We start from the raw sequence: 21,221 nt of genomic DNA on the forward strand, positions 1-21,221 counted from the left end.
ACGAGTGCACCGCGCTCCGCGCCAGGAAAAATGTGACCTGCCAGGATGTGACATCCGCATGGTATCTGAATAACCCGGCTAGAGCTCCCCCCCACTGCTGGGGAAACTTAACCCTATCCTGGTTAAACCAGGACACATGGCTACAGGCTTGGGGAGGAGTGGCTGGAGAGCTGCCAGTCAGAGAGGGACCTGGGGGTGTTGATTGACAGCCGGCTGAACAGGAGCCAGCAGTGTGCCCAGGTGGCCAAGAAGGCCAATGGCATCCTGGCTTGTATCAGAAATAGCGTGGCCAGCAGGGACAGGGAAGGGATCCTGCCCCTGTACTTGGCACTGGTGAGGCCACACCTCGATGACTGTGTTCAGTTTTGGGCCCCTCGCTACAAAAAGGACATTGAATGACTCGAGCGTGTCCAGAGAAGGGCAACGAAGCTGGTGCAGGGTCTGGAGCACAGGTCGTATGAGGAGCGGCTGAGGGAACTGGGGTTGTTTAGTCTGGAGAAGAGGAGGCTGAGGGGAGACCTCATCACCCTCTACAACTACCTGAAAGGAGGGTGCAGAGAGCTGGGGATGAGTCTCTTTAACCAAGTAACAAGTGATAGGACAAGAGGGAATGGCCTCAAGTTGCTCCAGGGAAGGTTTAGACTGGGTATTAGGAAGCATTTCTTTCCAGAAGGAGTTGTTGGGCGTTGGAATGGGCTGCCCAGGGAGGTGGTGGAGTCCCCATCCCTGGAGGTGTTTTAAGAGTCAGGTCGACATAGCGCTGGGGGATATGGTGTAGTTGAGAACTGTCAGTGTTAGGTTAACGGTTGGACTGGATGATCTTCAAGGTCCTTTCCAACCTTCATGATTCTGTGATTCTGTGAAGTAACTCAACAGCTGTTTCATACCAGTTCATCATACAATTGGCAAAATGGCTAGGGGCTTCAGCTTTTGTCTATGCTATGTCATTGCTGATGAGGGTTGAATAGAGCTATTTAGATGGGGTGTGCACATTTTTCAAACAAAAGAAGCTGTTCTGCTCCAGAATCCTTTGGTGTCCCAGCTGCTACGTTTTCCTTGAAGAGCTGATCCTTATCCCCTGTATTTTCTATCCTTGAAGTTAGGTATTAGCCTTGGAGGAATAATCCATTAGCTTGGCTGGACCAGGAAGGTAGGCATTTTCCTGTTAATCAATCACTGACTGTGAGCTTAATCAGTACAGTTGACAGTGAGGGCATTTTTCTAAAATTAATAGTTCTTTATAAATCTTTTTAAGCCTCTGTGGTCAGACAGACTGACATCTGCCATGTGAGACAGAAGTATGTATTTTTTGAAAAACAAAACTAAACCCCTTCAAAGAAGCCCCAAACTTCCACACTGACATAAGTTTTACTCTTAGCTGATGGATGTTTCAACTTCAGGAATGATTTTTTGATTTGGTTGTATGTTGCATCTCTTCATTATGCTACCTTTAAAACTTCTCAGAAGTACTGTGTATTCCTAGTGATTAACACAAGTCCTTCCAAGCCATTCCCAGAGCATGTGAGGAGCAGTTATGCTTCAGTAGGGTGTATTGAAGAGCGTTTAATACCTTTGTAGTAGCTTTGGCTTTTATTTATATTTTTCATTTTAATAATATTGTTATCTGCCAGTACTTAAGCAGGAGCTTTTTAAAAGATGCTTTTTATATATTAACTACTGTTACATGGTGGTGGTAGGGTTAAGCACTGAGCAGTTGGTTGATTCTGGCAGCTTTACCAACAGAAGTGATAGTGCCTCAAGGTTACCTTTTAAAAAAAATTTTTAAATAACAAAATTATTTTTGAATAGTAGTATTAATATATTAAAATTACATTCAGTTACTTTGTATGAGTGCAAAGAACATTTTTAGGTGTATGAACTACATATTCTTCTCCTGCAAGCTATTGACACAACTTGTATGTATTTAAATTTCTTAAGAACTGGATGTGGAAATCAAGTTGCAGTTGGGAATCAAAGTTTTAGTCTCTTTTGGAAAATGCCAGCTTCACCAGTGCCTCTGGCAGTGTGAACACTATATCTGTGTTTTTATGTACTTTTATATATGTATCTTTAAATACCTCTTATATTAAGGCTGCTTAAGTGTTTAATTAAAATAATTCTTTTTGTCTGCCATTACTTCTGTCCCTAGAGCAGAATATGGTTTGTGTTTAAACAATTTTTTTCGAAACAAAATTGGACAGGAAATAATGCTATGTGGACTTGTAACTGGAGGAATTTGGAGTGCATGCAACGCCCTAGTTTCCACCCAGTTTTAACATGAGACATCCTTCTGTACAGTGTTGTGTGGATTTCTGCAGGACCTCCAATTATTTGTAACGGAGCTGCTTAAGCAGTTACACGGGCTTTATTAAAGTCCAAACTATTTAATTTTGTAGTTAAGGACAAACTAATGACTATGGCATTAATAAAACGGTTGTGTGATTATAGTTAAGATACAACATTTGGGAAGTATTGCAGAGAGACAGAACGCTGTCACCGTGCATTATGTTGTCTAATGGGTTTGCTGATCAACAAGGAAAGTGTGAAGTCAAGGGTAAGAGATATTAAACTGCATTTCCTTTGAAAAGAGTGTTAAAAACAAACCAAGCTTCCTGGGTGGGAAAGAATTCACAGCCAGTATAGCTCTTCAGGAGAGGCTGCCAGCACAGACAAACCAAGCTAAACTAGCTCTGCATTGAGTGGTGGGAGACTGGGGTTTAACTGATGCTGCTTGTATTTGCCACATTACCTCGTAACAGTAAAGCACTCCTTGAGGATTATAAAACACTGGCTCGCTTTGGATGCGGAGGGAAGAGTGCCACCTGCTGAATCAGTAACATTAGTTCTGTGTCTTCTATGTTAGTGCAAATTGGAAAATCTTTTAGATTATTTTAAGGGTACTTTTTAACACTGGGTTTTGCAGGTTTTTTTGTCATACATTTTTGACCTTAAAATAATGCATGTCTTGATGGTGAAGTGATAAAAATTACACCGTTAGTAACACTGTATTCAGAACATGAACAAACAAAAAAAAATCTAAAATATGCCTTCCTAGAATAAGAAAAGCTTATTTTAAGTATCAGCTATATTAATAAGTGTAATAAAGTAAGTAATATGGCCATCCAGATTGATGATAAAGCCTTTCATAACTACAAAATACTTTCTCTTTTTGCTAGCTGCATGAATTATGTAATGCTTTTTAGGTACAATGATCGCAAAAATGTACAACTCCATTTTTATTGGTTTGTTTTAGATAAGATGGGAAAAAAACATCACACTTGGGGAGCCCCCAGGATTCTTGCATTCCTGGTGGTGGTAAGTATGAATTTTCTTTTCCTCTGATTTTTAGAATATGTTGATTGCTAGTTCTAGCAGCTGGAGGCAAGAAATTCAGGTGAACATAGCTGAAGGAATGTGAAGATGAGGCTCAAGAACCATTTTCTTGTTAAGGAATGAAAGAACAGAAAATTAAATATAGAAAAGATACAGATATTAGATACAGGAAAAGAAGTATTGCATAGTGCATTGATAAGAAAGCATCTTTGAAAGAAGATGGCCTGCATTTCTTTCTTCATCACCTTCCAGTAAATTGTGCATTGAAGAGATCATTCTATATGTCCTAAATAATTGCATTTGAAAAAAAGTATATACAGAGACTATGCATATACATGTGACCTCCCTCAGTCTACAGTCCACATTCTAGTCACAGGAAGAGCATATGAAAGTAATTAGCTGAACCCAAGCTACCAGCCTTTTTGAGAGGCAGTGTGCGTTAGCATGGGCTTGGTGCTCCATTGTCTGCATTTGCACGGTGTCCTGCTGCTCAGAAGACAGGTAGACATGGAGTTGACTCATAATTTTTAATGCATGATACCATTTGCTTATAAATACTGGTGTGCACAGACACATTTGTGTGTGTAGAATTCCCAGGGAGAAAAGAGTGCTCACAGTCACTGCTATTTAGCCATGGTATTTATTAGCTGTCACATGATTTGACTACGTGCAATATGCTTGTGTTTGAAAGAATACAAAATTACAAAGAATATGTCCACCTGTCAGGAATACAAGAATTTACAAGTTTTAAAGTGGTCCCATTTGAACCCAAGTTATTTGTACAGCTGCATGGAACGTAGCATATTCACTGACTTTGCTCTCATAGCTTTTAGCTATTTGATAGAAACCTGGCAAGAAGAACATGACCCTTGTATCTCTGATGTCTGTATTATCCTTAATTTTGATTGTCTGCGGCAGAGTGCTCAAATTTTCCATAATTTCTTATGGTGCTGGACTAAATTACAGAGGATTAAGTCTAAAACAGTAAAGAAGCACTATGAAACTCTTAACAAATTTTATTCTTTTAATTGTTCTAGCATACACATAATTTAATTCTAGAAACTTTGTGTTAGAACTGATTTGTGTATAACTCTATTTGAAGGGTATTGGGGGGAAAGACCAGTGGGAGTACCATAAATCCCTTTCACTCTTTGTAACCAAAGAACATACCCATCTATTTCCTACTCTTGTCCATACACCTGTTTCTCTTGGAATTTTTGTTTAAAGCACAGTATTGGACCTTGGAAGAACTCCCAGTTTTCTCTCCAGTTGCTTGCCTTTTCATGTTATTACAAATCTGTCCCTTCCTGTGCTTTGTGGAAGTTAATTGCAGCAGTTGCCAGAGGGATGAGGTTAAATACAGAGCTTCAGTAATACACTTTACACCCTTAAACCTTGTCTGTTAGACTAGCTTCTTGGTCTATACTACAGTGATATTAAAGGAATAGGGCACTGCTTGCCTCAGAGAATCAGATAGCAGGACTTGATTCCTCACAGATGTTTTACAAAACTAAATTCTTTCATAGAAATGTTTTCATCCCTTGGCGAGGAATTGATATGTCTCTTTGTATATATGATGTGTGTACACCATAAAATCTACACAAGTATTACATGCTTTTTTCACCATCTCTGTAACTTCTTAACTTGCAGTGTATTTTGGGATCTCTACTGTGCAGCTCCAGAAAGACGAGAAACATGTGAACATTCAAGTGAAGCAAAAGCTTTTCATGATTATGTAAGTTTTGTGTGTCTTTACCACACTTTCATTAATTATATGTATAAATGTGATAGAGAAGTATCTCTACAGTACAGTGGCTCAAAAATGCGGGTGTTGGTCATATATAAGTAACTCAGCTTTCTGGGAATGCCTTAGAATTAGGACTTTATAATTCCTTGATTACCCAGTGCCATACAGATAACTCTGGGAAGCCATCTCAGAAACCAAAGTGCTGTCTCATGTGTTAATGCAGAATGAAGAATGTCCTTCTCTCATCCCTGCCATGGACACATCAGCCTGGTCACAAAGGCACAGGGTAAATGGAAGCACAGATATGTCCTGTCCAAATTCCTGTACTCTGTTGGTGCTAAAGAAAAGGCTGTTCAGTAGATGGAATCGATCAGCTGGCTTCTGTCAGGACCATACTGACTTAAAGTGTCATTTATTCTTCAGATATTTTTGTATCCTGATGGAGGTATTTTTCATCAGTGTAATAAACACAAGCATCATATGATAAATTAAATGCAAAATCATCTGGTCCAAGAGAACAGAAGGAATATAAGGCAGTGTATTATGCCAGTTTTGGTGCCTCTGAGACTTAGTTCAAAACACAGCAGGGCGTTTGGTGGTGTTTTGCCTGCAAGGACTAATAATAATAAAACTATATAAAATTATAAAAATATTCTAGAAACTAGGGTTCAAAACATTGCAACAGTTTCATTCTGATTCCTCCATTCTCGTAATGTAAAAGGAGCTCTCCAGAATTGCAGAATTGCATTCCAGATTTAGGATAGAATTTGAATTCCTTCTACTTCGTCAGCTCCTCTCCATCTGGTGATTTCATTTTTACTGACAAAATCCTTAGGAGACTGACCACTCTTAGTTTATTGTTCCTTTGGGCCGTTGATGTAGTCTAAAGAGGGGGTATAACTCTCTCACAATACAACTCTGAAACCTCTTCCGTTGAGTGTTTTCCAAGTCTGTCTTAGAAATGCTGTCTAGTTACTGCAGAAAAATATTTCTACAGATAAAATTAGGCCGCCATAGCCCAGCGTCTTGCAAACACAAATTTGGAAAAACAGAAATGAACCAGCTAAAAGTGACTATTTTCCATTTTCTGTTGTCATAATCTGATAATGGCTTGGCGTCCTACAGTATGTGAGCTAATGGTGATCTGCCTTATTTGTACTTAACAATGACTTACGTTGTAAATGCACCATCAACACAGTTAGAACTGTTTAGCATATTTTACTTACAGACCAATGCCACTTTAATACCCTGTTCTTAGTGGTTAGACTATGAGGCTAACTAGTAAAGAAGCTTGCACAGTTTTGCACAGTCATCTCTGGGCTACACTGATCACTGGTCATAATTAACAAAAAAAATGTGTCAGAGAGAGGAACAAAGTTATACGGAAGTTTTCTACCCACAGAGGTGTTAAGGTCAACCAACTTGGTAAAGCATATTCCTCAACTTAAAAATGAAGTAACTCTTTCAAGTACAATTGCTGCAATCTTTTTTTACCTGTTCTTTTTTAACTATTTAATTGTTGGAAAAATACAATACTTAGCTGTTGTTTTGAATCATTGCTATTACAGCAAGGTTTAATTCCCCACTGAAGGAGAAATAGTTTTACAAGAATAGTTCATGAGTGCAGGGAATGACATTAGTGAATTAAATTTGTGGAGATCAGAATCTACAGTACAACAGTTGTCTTCAGTGTGGACATTGTGGTCTGAAAATATAATGTGTATAACAAAAGCCAACAATCTGAAATCTGTAAATGTTGTGAAATAATTTTGAAACAAAATGATCAGGGAGAGGAAATTTTCAGTGAAAAAGAACTTGGAAATCTAAAAAGGAGTGAAGTCCACAATTCTTTAAACTCATGAGAGTTTCATTGATCAGTGAGTTCACTACTGGTTCTACATTTTGAGGTATACTAAGAATTTGAGTAGGTGAATCGAATGTAAAATAAAAAAATGTTGTCTTACCATCACCCTTCTAGTGTTTCTAGCTTCTACAGGTCTTGGAATATTACATGGCCTTATTGCTCAGTTCTGTCTGCATTATGATGTGTATTGTCATAATTCAAGAAAACTGAGAAAATACTCAAATAACTTCTGTGTGTGATACAATTTTGTTATTGTCTGAATGTTTATGTTACTGTATAAAGTCACGTTTGATGAAGGAAAAATAAAATTATATTCTTCTATATGCACATCAATCTGTGTTAAGACAGGATGAATGTTTATTTTAGAAATAAATTGGTTTATTTTAGAAATTAATTCACCAGTTATTTCTAAAACCCATCCCCCCTTAATCTTTTAAGGTGACAGGAAAAGCTAGCTTTTCCGTTACTTTTGTCACAGTTGGGATAAACTTGTCTAATATCAAGCAAGACTCATGGTGTTCCTTAGCATCATGTGCTTTTTGGTTAGTAAGACAGTCATTACATGCATACTCTTGAAATCTTACATATATTTAATATTTTATGAGTGTATTGTATGCTTATATTAAAGAACATGACAAATTGTTACAAAATACAGCCAGGCATACTTCACAGCAGAGGAAGATGAACATTTATTAAGTGAAATTTTGACCCATGTAGTGTTTTGCCATTGACTCCAGAGGGGTCAAAATTCCATCGTCAGTGAAGACCACTAGAAAGCTCATTGCTGGATTCTGTCTTCTCTGGGAGGTGTGGTAAATCAAAACCCTGCTATCATGCTGCAGGTCAAGTAATAGAGCATTTGTAGCTGTACTGTCATAACTGAAAATTGCAATTGTAAGTAAAAATGCACAGAAGGCTTATTTATTAATTCATACTAGCAATTCAGAATTTTTTGTTAGGTATATGCTCTACTCCACCTAAGAAAAATGACTCTAGCTGAAGGTGCGAGTGGTCTGGTTACACCAGATGTGTCATCTTTAACACTAAGTAGGCTGTATTAGCTTAAGCATATCTTTTCTATCTTTGCTTCTGTGAAGAAAGAAAGGTTTAAGAATGTTTTGAGTGAGGAGGAAAGCACTTGCAGATGATTTAATGATTTGTGAAATACTGCTGCCTCAGTCAACAAGAGTTGTGAGTCAGTCTGGAACACAAAGAGGTTTGACTCAAAATGAAGAGATCCAGAAAGGTTTTGGTTTTTTAAGTTTACTTTAAGTTTTACAGTCTGTTAACTGCAGTTGCAAAAATAATGCCATATGATTCCTTCTGCCCCCCCTGTCACACCCCCACCTCCCTGAATGCTTTTTTGAGGGATGATCTTTATTTGATTATTTGCTTCGCCATAAGATTTCAGCATGTGCTTTGGTTGTCATTGAATGCAATTAAATATCTGCAGCTGGACTTTGTATATCTGCAATATACTTGGGTGAGAAGAATAGCAGGATCCTTCTTGGACTCTGGTGCTGTCCTGAAAAAGAGTAATAATGGAGCTACCTCTAATACCAACTCTGCCTAATCAAGCAAACTATCAGTCTGTGCTACTGAGTATGTGCTTGACTATTTGTGTAAAACAGCGAGAAAAATTGTTTTAGGTAACTTAATTTAAATTTTCTGATATACATGTGTGTACAGGTCTCTATGTAGTAGCATCCCTGTTCTGTACAGAAAGGGTTTGGAAGTACAATTTCATTGTGTTCGGATTGTACTAATACAAGTTCTGATTTTTATCGAGCTAGTGAGAGGAGAAGAATCTTTCATGTCTGACAGCAGGAACATGAAGTGACTCTCAAGGTGGAAGCTGTAAGTGCTTGCAGTACTGACAGTGCTCATCTTAGTGAAAATCCAATAAATAGAAAAGCAAAGGCCTACTCTGTCTTTAAAAAGATTTTCTATGTTCATCCTGAGGTTAAGTATTTGCAAGTCCTTCATACTCTAAAAGGATTCTATTTTTTTTTCTACTGAGATTTGCAATTGGAAATGTTTTCTTCTGAGTGAACAAGGTTCTGCACTCACTAAGTACATTTATATAATATATTTTAGGCTTGAAAAGACAGATACATGTCATGAAAGTGTGTGTGCTGGATCAGGGAGATAGGTTCTGGCATTGAAGTTTCAGTGTGAATTATTTAGAATTAGAAATTGTTTACATTTCAGGTAGCTCAGGAAATAAAACTGGTGCTTGCTCACCTAGCCTATTAATATTGCAGGCATTTCAGTAGCAGGAATAACTTACTTGAAGCAGAAAACCCCACGTTTCTTTACCAGGTACCTATTATTTTTCCTGGAGGAAAACTCTGCACTTTGAAGTCTTGTGAAAGATCATTTACATGGATGCTCTGAGGCAAAAGTTAGTCTTCGCTGTAGAATGGGTTTTTCTTTGTTCACAGTGTCCAAAGGAGATCTCTTAATCTCTCTAGTCAAGATCTCATTTCTCTGGGTTTTGAACTGAGATATTCTGATGAGAGAAGCAGGTTCCAACATGCATCTTGGTCCTGCCTTCTTTCCACTTCTTTACAAGCTGAAAACATAGTGGTTCAAAAGGGAAAATAAAACGTAAACCTTGTGATTCCTCAAAGAATGGATTTTTAGCAGCATCCCTACCAGTGAACTTCTGACTGCCACAAGTGACCATTCTCCTCTTCCTCAGGCCTGGTCTTTCATTCACATCTCTAGACCCTGGGTTTGAAGGGGTGGTCCTTGGAAAGTTTTTTCTTACAAGATGATTTCTGTACATAACAGTTTAGATATTTTTACAGTCCAGAAGTTCCTGTGCCTCTCTTACCCTCCTTGCAATGAAAATTCTTGCATGTGGTGTTGGCGCAAAGAGGGATCTATTAATTCTCACAAGTAGCTAGAGTAAAATCTTGATTATTTTCCAGGTAAGATTTTATAGGTGTCTTCTTCACAGCTCTTTGAAAGATCTCTTTCGGTATGAGTAAGAGTCTCTTGTTTGTTTTTATGACTCCCCAAAGAATGCCAGGTAATTTACGGGGTAAGAAAAAAGACACATTCATTGCTCCAGAGACTGTACAGTCTCCTAAGCTGGTATCACATTTCCTCCTGACTCGTTAGCCTGTTTTAATAGTGAGTTGTATGGCAGGGAGCTTAGCTTTTATGTGAAGGTTGTAGGGTATATTAAAGACTATGCTATAATCAGTTCTGTCCAGATTATTCCTTTTAAAGGTCATAGTGATATAAATAATTTTTTTTCTAGAAGTTACTGGGCATAGTGTTTGGACATTTGAGATGGCTGATCAGTCTCATTGTGTCTTTCATAAGAACAAGCTGGGTCTGTGCATTTATTGCTGTATTCTATGGGGGAAAAGCCTACTACTTTCTTCCCTGGACCCATCTTCCTTCGGCAGAACTAAGAGAAACTTGCCTGCCCTAAATGCCTCAAACCCCAAAATTTATCATTAGCAGTACTCATAATTTGACAGGTTATGAATATTTTTAAATCTTTCTTGGACTGAAGATTACCATGAAAGGCCCGTGAGATGTTCTCTGAAGGCATCATTAAATGTTTGTTGGATGTGACCATAAATCTCAAGCCTTATGTTCCCATAGCATAGTGAAACTGTATTCTGCAATGAGGGCTGCTTTATTATAGTTTCATTAAACTGCATCTTTTTACTTCTAAAAGCCACACAGAACTGCCTTTTAGGTGCAGATTTTTGTTGACCTAAACACATGGAAGCTTATTCTGTTTCACGATAATTTTTGAAAATCTATTTTCTTGTTGTATTCCCCAGGTGGTCTCAGCTCATGCTTAGCTGCAGTCACAGTCTTTTCCAGGCAGTCCATCACAGGACATCCTTCTCTGCCTTTTGTGTATAAGGGATGGAGGAACTTATTTTAGCTGTTGATTTTCTTGCCTTGCCTAGCTCTGCTGCTGTGATCTTCTGCAGGCTGCCTAGCTAGGGCAGATTGTGCTTCTAGGTCCTTCCAGGTTACTTGCTGAAAATTGAATTCTAGATCTGGTTTGCAGCTGTCTGCATGTTAACTCCATCTGCTTAAAACAAAAAATCAAAACAAAAGCTCCTCATCATCCCGAAGTGTGGAAGAGCAAGAGATGATAAGTACTGAGGCAAGAGCAGGCGACAATGCAACAGAATTGGAGATAATCTACAAAATGCTGAAATCAGTTTCACTTGTGGAATGAATGCCAGATTGTATTGCCATAGGATCATGAAATGTATGGGTCTGTGAATGAGATCTACAGATTTCAGATCTCTGAGCAATTTGTAGCCTTCCTGCAAACTCAGGAGAAACTCTTGCCATTGCTTTCTTCTCTGTTTTTGAGGTTCTCCATGGTCCCATGGGCTGTCTTTAAAAGCAGAGGTTCCCAGGGACAATTTGTAGGTAGGTGTGATTTCCTTTGACCAAGGAATATGTGCAATACCCTGCATAGTTTGTGAGTGGCCTCCTTTGCTCAGTAATGATCAAGGACTGTTGTACCAAAAGCAGTGCTTCTGATCTGAGTTAGCTATTAATTCCATATATGAGTTCTGTAAACTTGTGGGAGGCCCCTTACATGTTTACTGGTCATCACTGTGTTGTGCACCTTCAGAATATGTTCCTCAGACATGTGATTCTTTCTACTGTGTAGGTACTACCTGTGTCCACCTGGAGAACAGGTTGTTTCTTAAAACTAGAAAAAACTTTATTTTAGTGAAAAGCATCTCTTTCCATACAGTCATTGTTTTAACAATATACTTTGCTTTTTGTGTAAACAATGTTGATTTTTAAGTATGAATGAAATGTCTTTCTTTACTGCTCTTTTCATTCTGCAGAGGTCATGTCTCACTTCCTGATGTTCAGGTATATGTATAGTAAAACTTGGAGAACAGGTTATTTCTTAAATCCTGGTGAGCTGGTTATTTTTCAAAACTAGAACAACCTGGTAAAACCTGGAGAACAGGTTATTTCTTAAAACTAGAAAAAGGTAATTTCTTAAAAGAAAAAATATTTTAAGTGGCCATGGCATTCTTTTTATAAGTAGTATGGAAATGAAAATCATCTCCTTCCATACAGTCATTGTTAAAACAGTATCCCTTGCTTTTTGTGTAAATAGCATTCATTTTTAAGTATGAATGAAATGTCTTTCTTTACTGCTTTCCATTCTGCAGTGATCATGTCTCACTTCCTGGTATTCAGGTGTATGTATAGTAAAATATATTCTTAGATAATGAAAGCTAGAAGGAGACTAAGGAAATGTGGCATTTGCTTTGAAATTCCATATCTGAACACATTAAGTAAATAAGTAAATCCATATGGTTAAAGATTGCATTGGGTATCCTGGTCTGCATCAAGTGTGGCCAGCAGGTCAGGGGAGGGGATTCTCCCCCTCTACTCTCATGAGACCCCCCCCTGCAGTGCTGTGTCCAGCTCTGGGGCACCAACATCAGAAGGACACGGACCTGCTTGAACGGGTCCAGAGGAGGCCACAAAGATGCTCGGGGAGCTGGAGCACCTCCCCTGTGAGGACAGGCTGAGAGAGTTGGGGGTGTTCAGCTGGAGAAGAGAAGGCTCTGGGGAGACCTTAGAGTGGCCTCCCAGGACTTCAAGGGGCTACAGGAAAGATGGGGAGGGACTCTTGATCAGGGGGTGTAGGGATAGGATGAGGGGTAACAGTTTTAAACTGAAAGAGGGCAGATTTAGATGAGATATAAGGAAGAAAATCTTCCCTGTGAGGGTGGTGAGGCCCTGGCACAGGTTGCCCAGAGAAGTTGTGGCTGCCCCCTCCCTGGAAGGGTTCAAGGCCAGGTTGGACAGGGCTTTGGGCAACCTGGGCTAGTGGAAGGTGTCCCTGCCCATGGCAGGGGGGTTGGGACTAGATGGTCTTTAAGGTCCCTTCCAATCCAAACCGTTCTGTGGTTAGAAAAATAAAATGGACACTTAATAAATCATATTTTGTGCAGAATACTCTCTTAATGTGTCTCACAAGGTGGTGAGTCCTTGGCGTTCTCATATCTCAGAGTCTTGTACAGTGGTATTGGTAGAATTGTACACAGCAAGCTTAACATCTTCAGTCTCTTCAGCTCCTTAATTTTATTGCTTAGTAGATGTTCTTTAATGCAATTGTGTGGAAGGGATTAATTAAAAGCATGCTCTGGCCCCCAGTCAGAGTAGGCATCACTTTCTGCAAAACTGTATTGAGTTGTGTCAGGATTTGGTCCACATATTTACAGGTGTATCTCAAAATGTTGCACTGTTATTTCCAAGACTATGAAACTGGTTTTGTTTGCTCTTCAGAAATTTTCAAAATTGACAAATTCATACTTTCCTTGGATTGTAGAGACCCCTTTTGCAGGAAATTATAATTTTATTTTCTTTTTGTTTCCTGTTAAGAAACGTCCCCAAGAGATTTCTCATTCTCACATTTTCATGAAGAAGGAAGATGTGCTCATTCTGCTCCTACCATCCTCCTTCATCATTCCTTTCCATAAATTATTGAATAATATGATGATTGGATTTGAACTACTGTGTCACAAATGTTAATTGTAAACTCTGATACAGAACTGTGTTAGCTGTTAGAGCCCCCATTTTTTTCTCTTTATAGAGGTAATTTCACAGGTAAATTTGTGCTGTGCTTCTCTTTTAATGTGAGGACTAAGCCATTTGTTTCAAAGAGAAAAAGCAACATTTCCTCCCCGAAATTTCAACACTTCTGCTTTGAGTGGAGATTTAATTTTCTCAGAATTTAGAAGTAAAATGGTTAATTAGTTTGAATTAAGTGGAAGGCTCTGACAGTATAAGGAACCACCATCTCCCCTGAAGGCAGTTTAGCTCCTCTTTCATAGTTCCCAGAGGGAGGCAGTGGACATGTTGAAAGAGTGCCTTTTTTCTAAGAACCGTTTCATGCTTCATTTCCACTGAAAACAATAGGAGATAACAGCCTTCCTAATGAGGGGAGACTTTCCGGGAATGTTTTGTGCAAAAAATAGTATTTATTCAGAATAGAGCACTAAAAAGATTTATATACATTGTATATAAAACACTGCCAAATTTATGAAGTGGGACAAAACTTTGTTTTCTTTTGCTTGGAGGAAAGGGGTAGTATGTAAGTATTCAAGAAGTTAAGGGAGAAGTCAGTGGTTTAAGAGATGATGTGGAGTGCACAGGATGAGGTAGAGGTCAAAAGACTAAGGAAGGTGGCTGGAATGCTCAGGCTGCTTTGCAACCTTCCAGAGTAGTTTAGTTTTTGTGATATATAGGTAAAATCTTGGTGTAAGATTTTTTTTTTTTTAATGTTGATAGACACACTGTTAAATTATTAGATGCTTTAGTCTATAATAGATGTTTCTATGGGTTCACTTCTCTGTGTTCTGAAGTCTAGGGTTTTCTTTGTAATTAAAATAAAACCAAGGCACTTCTGCTCTAAAGTTATGACATATGTAACTGCTGGGAAGAAGGCTCCACTGTAAATCTTTGACCAGTTCGATGGAAATCTCAGAATACTGCAGATTTTTTTTTTTTCTGCTTGTTTGTCCTGATGAACAATTGTCAACTTCAACCATTTCTCAGAGTGATGTTGTTAAATGTATCTTGGTGTAAAATTTCATGCAATACTCCTTATGTATTTGGAATGGAACTCTGCTGGTTCAAAATTTGATTGTCTTTTTTTCATTTGCTATAATGGATTATTTATGCTACCACAGTGAAAGCTGTATTACAGTTTAGGTTTTAAACTTTATAATTTGGAGTGAACTCAAAATCAAGTTTTCAGTGGAGAGAGGATATTTTTTCTTTTATAAATGGAACCACTTCTTACACATATACACATTTCACAACATGCGTTTTAGTAATTTAATATGCAAAAGTGTAAACCTTGTGGATTTTAGATACTCCTCAAAAGTTGTAGAACCTTTGCTTCTTCTGAAATTATTTTGCTTTTAAGAATGAGAAGATACGTCCTACTGCGAGTTTACGTAGCATGTATTGAGAAATGTCCCATTTTTAAACTTTTGGGTTAGTAGTTGTATTTGAAAACATTGTATGTACCACTGTTGGCATACAAATCATGCTTATTCATTGCATGGTGTTTTTACAGCACTCCAAAAAGTTATTAAAGGAGGTTAAGTTGTAGCTTAGTAACACTGGGAATATTAAATTGACTAACAAATGCTCTGAATTTAGAGTTAAAGACATGACATTAATATTTAACACTGATTGTGTGTAATGCTTTATATCAATAAAGTACTGAGCAAACATTTGATCAATAGAGAGCAAATGTTGGATTAAAGCCTTGCAACAACCCACTTCCCCTGCACAGTCTTCCTCCCCCTCGGTATTCTTTCTTCTGATGCTTTATTTTCCGTATCAGTATTTCATCTGATGTTTATAATGCTAAATGATTTAGGTAGCCTTCTATTAAATGTTTGCATTTAGCAGTTCTAGTTTAGCTAGTGAGATTTGTCTCTGAGCTAATTAGGAGAGGGATTTTGAGAACTCTGCAGAGGTGTGTGCCTCCATGTGCACATCTGTGTGTAGTGATACATTTGTCCCCACCAGAAGAATACAGTGCAAGCCAGTACTATGTTGATGTAAAGCATTTTTCTTTTTCTGATACCAGCATCTGGCTAGATTTGAGGCACTGTGATTTAATGTAGTCTTCTTTAGCCTCATAAAAAGTAAAAGTGAAAGTGAGAGTCTTACTTCCACACAATATGCCAAACACGGATTTTGTAATAAGCTCAAGTGCTCTGTTAATATGTCTAAGAGACTCATTTCAGACTTAACACATTCCTGGAAAAACCAAATACTTATAACTTCCATCTGCTCTCTAATACGATGAAAGATGAATCCTGAAGATCACAAATTGCGGGAGACATGCAGCCCTTAATAAGAACAGCTGACAACAAATGCCTTATGAGAGGTGGTGAAAAATGAAGTAATGAGGAGGAAAGGCAGGCAAGCCTCTTGAGGGAACATGGATATCCATGGCTGACTAGAACTGTCACATCCAAACTTCACCCTAAACGTGAAATGCACATTATGTAACATGAGTCAGAGGGAACAGATAATAGTATTTTCGAATTTTTCTACCAAATTAATGCCTTAATATTACAAGCAATTGTGCTACAATGGATTCTTGAACTTGCACAGAATGTTTTACTTGAGAAGAAATGTTGTACAGATCTGGATATTAGAATATCAGTTTTGCCGGTATCTTGAAATCTTTCTTCTTGTTTTGAAGTCTTTGCATTCTAAGCATGTTAACTTAGCCACTGAAAATACGTAAACCTTCAGTGTATGCAAATAGAACATTTGATTCCTGTGTATGATATTGCAGAACATAACATACATGCATGCATGTTTACCTAGAGGTAAGGAGATTATGGCATAATCAAGGAGAATCAAAATTAATCTTGAATTAAGGTGAAAATCTGCTTTGCAGTTTGTCATTGTAGGCTGTTTCATTGTGACTCCTCCTTAACTTAAGTGGACATCTCTGTAGTGCTGTCAACAGTAACATCTACAAACTAGATTTATGCCAGTTAGCGAGGATACCTATAACAAAACAAATGCAGCAGTCTGTAACACATCAGAGGCTAATTTACCCTGCCAAGAAAGTAGTACTCTGCATAATTCACACCAGAAGAGGTGCATGACCTGTCTAGTTTACTCTGACATAGGAGGAGGAAGACAAAGCTTTTTATAAGGTGTGTGATAAATACTATATTCTGAGCCATAGAGAATCTGGAAAACATTTTCCAGTTCTGCTTTCAGACCTGATTTCTGTAAATGTGTTGCAAACCTGAAATTTTAGTCTATGACATGTACAGAATTCTTAACTATAAAATAAAGGGGTATAATCCGTGAGGTAAGTTTTAATATCTTTTCTAAGAGAGAGGCAGAAAAGCATACGGATAGTATATCTGCCTATAGTGGAGTATGATGTTACACTTCATAAATCAATTTTACATGAGTAAGATTTGCAGTGAGATTTGTAAAGGCAGACACTTGAATCCCTGTGGAGCATGACCTCATTGACTTTATCACAGATCTACACAGATGTTGTGATCTGCCTGTTCAGATCTGATAGCAGGATCAGGGACTTTGGCCCTAATCTAGCAAACAATTTCATGGTCGAGTAGCATTTTATGTGTGAATACTCTCATTAAACTCACATATATATTTGCAGTATCAGGATCATAGGAAATGCTATGAACACAGTGTGTCGTTCTTGTTTACTGTCCAATTTTAGAGTTATTTCTCAATATAGAAAGCAGCTATTAATTAATTTATTCTGGTTTTTTCCCTGAATATTTGTGTGCAAAGAGACCCTTTTCCAATTCCCTCTGTGAAGAAAATCTCAAAATTTCTGTTTATAAGGACAAAACGGTTGAAGAGAGATTCCCTGGACAACTCTTATATATCACTGCAGAAAGCTTTTTACTCCATCCTAGCAGTAAATTTATAATATTCTATTTTCCCACTGTTTTCATAGTTTTATGTTATTCTGTGTACAGCAACATGGTGTTTTCTGACTCCCATTGCCAATTGCTTTATTTTTCTTGGTTCATCTGCTTTCCCCCTGTTGTTATATGGTGGGCATGTGTTGGATTGTGGACTTATGGATCACAAGAGTATAGCTCCTACCACTCCTCAGTCAGATCCAGCTGCTGTCTTGGCTTTCACTCATTTAGAACTGTTTACTTTCTGCTAGTTGAATAGTTTTATTTAGCATTTGCAGTAACTGCCCTCCTCCCTTGAAAGAAAAAAAAACAAAGTTAAAAATAAACAGCCTCCTACCAACTGTTCTTTCTCTCACTGTGTGATGGCCATCCCTCGAGTGTTTGTGGGGATCTTCTGTCCTCCTTGATGCTGGAGGGAAGGAAGGTTTTCTCTCACTGTCTGCAGGGAAACCTTTTCCACTAGTGTTAAGAAGGAAGTTAAGGATCCGTCAGCATCTCGGGTTTCTGTATTCCCTTTGTTGGTGGCCTTTTTTGATGCTCAGCTGTGGTGGGCTTGGAGCTGGGCTACTTCCAGTATCTAGCTGAACACTGTTCATTTTTGGAGAGTTAATATGGTGCATTCTGTGTACATCCATGAATATTCTTTCTGGGCTTTGATACAAAGCTTCTTCCTGCCCTGTCAAGTTTGAGGTTTAATCCCACACCTTTTCAACAGTGAGACACGTAGGGGAAATTATTTCCTTTAATAGGAAAAAGGGAACTTGTTTACATTCCTGCTGTCTTCCCTGATAATTTGCAGAATTTCTTCTTCCTGGAACAAAATTGGTATTGTTAATTTTTTTTGCAGCACTACAGTTTGTGGGGGATTTTGTTGAAGCTTCTGTTCCCTAAATCATGTTTCTTAAATAGTACAAGGAACGTAAGCTTTCATTATTTTTTAGAAATATCTTTTCTAGCCTGCTTGATTGCTTAGAAAACATGACCTGAGCGAATGATGAAAAATGATTAGGTACCAAAAAAAGACATCTCCTCAGTAAAGTTAACATCGCTTATATTCAGTTTCCTGAAATCCACATTAGCACAAGAAAATGGTATTGTAGGCATATCCAAGAGGGTGATTTCAAAGGAGGGCTTTAATAGGTTTTTAATGTTCTACCCTGTTACTAGATGTCATCTCATCCCATAGTGGTAGTTCTAGAACCTTTATAATTAATAAATGTACAGGTTTTATTACCGCTAAAACACACAAACAAGTGTAACTTCCAGTTCTCTTAAAATATGTGTAGTAATTTTATGAAGTGGAATCTCTAGTTTAAGATTCTTTTAAAAACTATTTTTAGTTACTCAAAATTTTCTTAAGCTTCAGCCGTTCCAGCTGAATTGTCTGTCCAAGGTGTCTGCCTGAGGATGAACACTTTTTTTCCCAGTACCCTTCAGCAGATGTGGCTCTCTGAGACTTTATAGAGATACCTGTTGATGGATGGGTCGATGGAATGAAAGAATGAAGGGTTGAATTGTTGCATTTTGTTGGGGACAAAAGGAAAGGATGAGGTAGCTCACTCACCATAGCCAAAGTAATCTTTGATGATATGATGCTTCTGCATACTGGAAGCATTATTAGAGGCTGGCACCACTGTTTTGTAAATGACCTAAATGCTGTAAATTTGTAAATACCATCCTTGCACTCAGTATGCTTCTCCCTTACCACCCTCTTGTGCTACAAGATGAAGTTGGAGGAATGTGCAGCCCAGTCCATCTGTGGAGCAAGGGTCCCACAGAAAATAACCCTGTGCGTGATCATGTAGTTACTCAGTGATTCACCATGCTTACAGGCCATTTTTACAGGGAGAGCGGAGAGTTGACATCCTCGGCAGTGGTTTGAGGAGAAAGGTGGGTGCCACTACCCTTCCCATGAAGCTGAGTACAAGTGTTTGTCTAGTGGAGTTCTGCTGGGAATGCCTGGTTTCTGGAGTTGTACCAAGAGAAACTGCAGTCCGAGCACTGAATTGCAGAGCTGCCAAAACCCAGTGCTTTTGGGAAGGAAAAGGAAAGTTAAACAACTACAAACTTGGTTTTAAAAAAAGAGGCTGTGGTAGCAGTTAGACATCTCTCAAGTACGTGGTGGCAGAGCTAGGTTTTTCTAGACAGTATTTTTTTATTAAATACCTATGTTCGGCTATGTTGTATTTAAATCCCACAAATTACGTTTCTGGAAACTTTATATCCTTCCAGAAGACCCTCTTTGACTCTTACCACAGTCTTTGAAGTGTTCGTCAATGACAGTTTGGGTTACTCCATATTTCTGTAGATTAGACAGCCCTAACAAATGGTGCATTTACTGTTGAGTGGCATGGGACTTAAAAACTATGAAATAAATGGAAGAGAAAAAATTGCCAACTTGATATGTTTATTTTGTACTTTCTTCTTAATTTGTCAACTACCTAAAATGCAAAATAAATCAGTCTTAAAAAACAAAGAAAAAGGTGGTTGTGTGACAGTATGCGCATTGCAGTGAGCTTCAGCTACCCCAGCTATTCTGTTCTTGTGAGCCACAGGGGATTGATGTTAACGAGGTTCCTGTCTCCTGTTCTCCTGGAGTGGGATTTTGTGTAACTCAGGCCCCACTGGTTCAAAAACAGCTCTGGCAGAAAGAGCAAAGAATGATTTGTTAATAGCGTTAACTGGAAATGGCCCGGTTAACATAATTAACATTATTACCATTGAGCCTAGGTTTGAATGATGGTTAAAACCTCTGGTTTTGTTATGTGACTTAAAAATATATTTAATGAGAGCGGGAGCTGAAAAAACTAGTAATTTGGGCTCTGACGATTTTGACACTATGAATTAAATCTCAGCTATGCATGTCTAAAGATTAGCTACAAGTTCTTGCTAATATAGGTAGTCTGGTTTTTTGGTGTTTTTTTTTTTTTTTCTTCTTGCCTTCAGATTCTCTGGAGTGTGCAGCACCTTTTAATGAAGTGAGGTGAACTCCAGAGGTGCTTCTGCTGTTGTAAATCAGGCTGGCTATTTAGGAGGCTGAGTGCATGTATAGGTATTAGGATACTTATCCTTGTAAATCTCAGGGTTTATTGTTTCAAGATATGGCTCAATTCACACATGTGTCTGTAGTAATATCTTTGTTCTTAACAAACAGGCATTTTTTTGATACAGGGGTAATACTGGATTAACCAAAAGGACTCCATAAACTGGTCACATAAGACATACCCCAGTTCTGTTAGGAACTTTCTGGTTTAGAAAAGTTATAGTAAAACATAGTAATTCAAATACCTGTTGTCTTCTCTTTTTAGATTACTCACAGTTTTCAGAATTTCAGGTTCAGATCAAAGGAAATTTTTCAAGAAATAGATCATAAAACATTTAAATACTAGTTTTCCTATTTATTAGTGACTAGAAGCGGTGTCAGAAAATGTGTTCCAGCTTTATTAAATGGGGCCTGGCAAATGTTGCAGTCATTGAGATACTGCCATGATAATAGCAGAAACTGAATTATTGTTTCTGTGTGTGTTGTAAGCAATTACACACAACCATTACCTAAACATGTATATTGTGTCTTCTCCTGGAAGAAGAATTCTGTCAGTGAAAATTGCCTTTTTTGTAGTAATTTCTATGTTATGTTTTTGCTGAATAAGCAAGCCATGGAGCTACTGAAGCTGCAAAACTAAAATGTGTCCATTTCTGTGTTGCAGATAACACATCTGACTTGAACATTTTAAAACACATGGAGTTGCACAGCTGTGGTGCAGTTCTCCACGCTGGGTGCTCGTTTTATTTCCTATGA

The 21,221-nt window shown here is 38.1% G+C and overlaps 1 protein-coding gene across 11 annotated transcripts in view; it reads left to right on the top strand.

Moving 5' to 3' along the window:
* Positions 1-21,221, top strand: part of SSBP2 (single stranded DNA binding protein 2) — a 204,999-nt gene that overhangs the window by 50,420 nt on the left and 133,358 nt on the right. For all 11 annotated transcript variants that reach the window (XM_074813282.1, XM_074813289.1, XM_074813286.1 and 8 more), the window contains exons 3-4: positions 3,254-3,315; positions 4,984-5,068. In XM_074813282.1, coding sequence (XP_074669383.1) covers positions 3,254-3,315; positions 4,984-5,068 — 147 coding nt within the window. The remainder of the gene's footprint in view (positions 1-3,253; positions 3,316-4,983; positions 5,069-21,221) is intronic.

This window comes from Strix aluco, chromosome Z (genome assembly GCF_031877795.1).
Source record: "Strix aluco isolate bStrAlu1 chromosome Z, bStrAlu1.hap1, whole genome shotgun sequence".
Taxonomy (NCBI): Eukaryota; Metazoa; Chordata; class Aves; order Strigiformes; family Strigidae; genus Strix; species Strix aluco.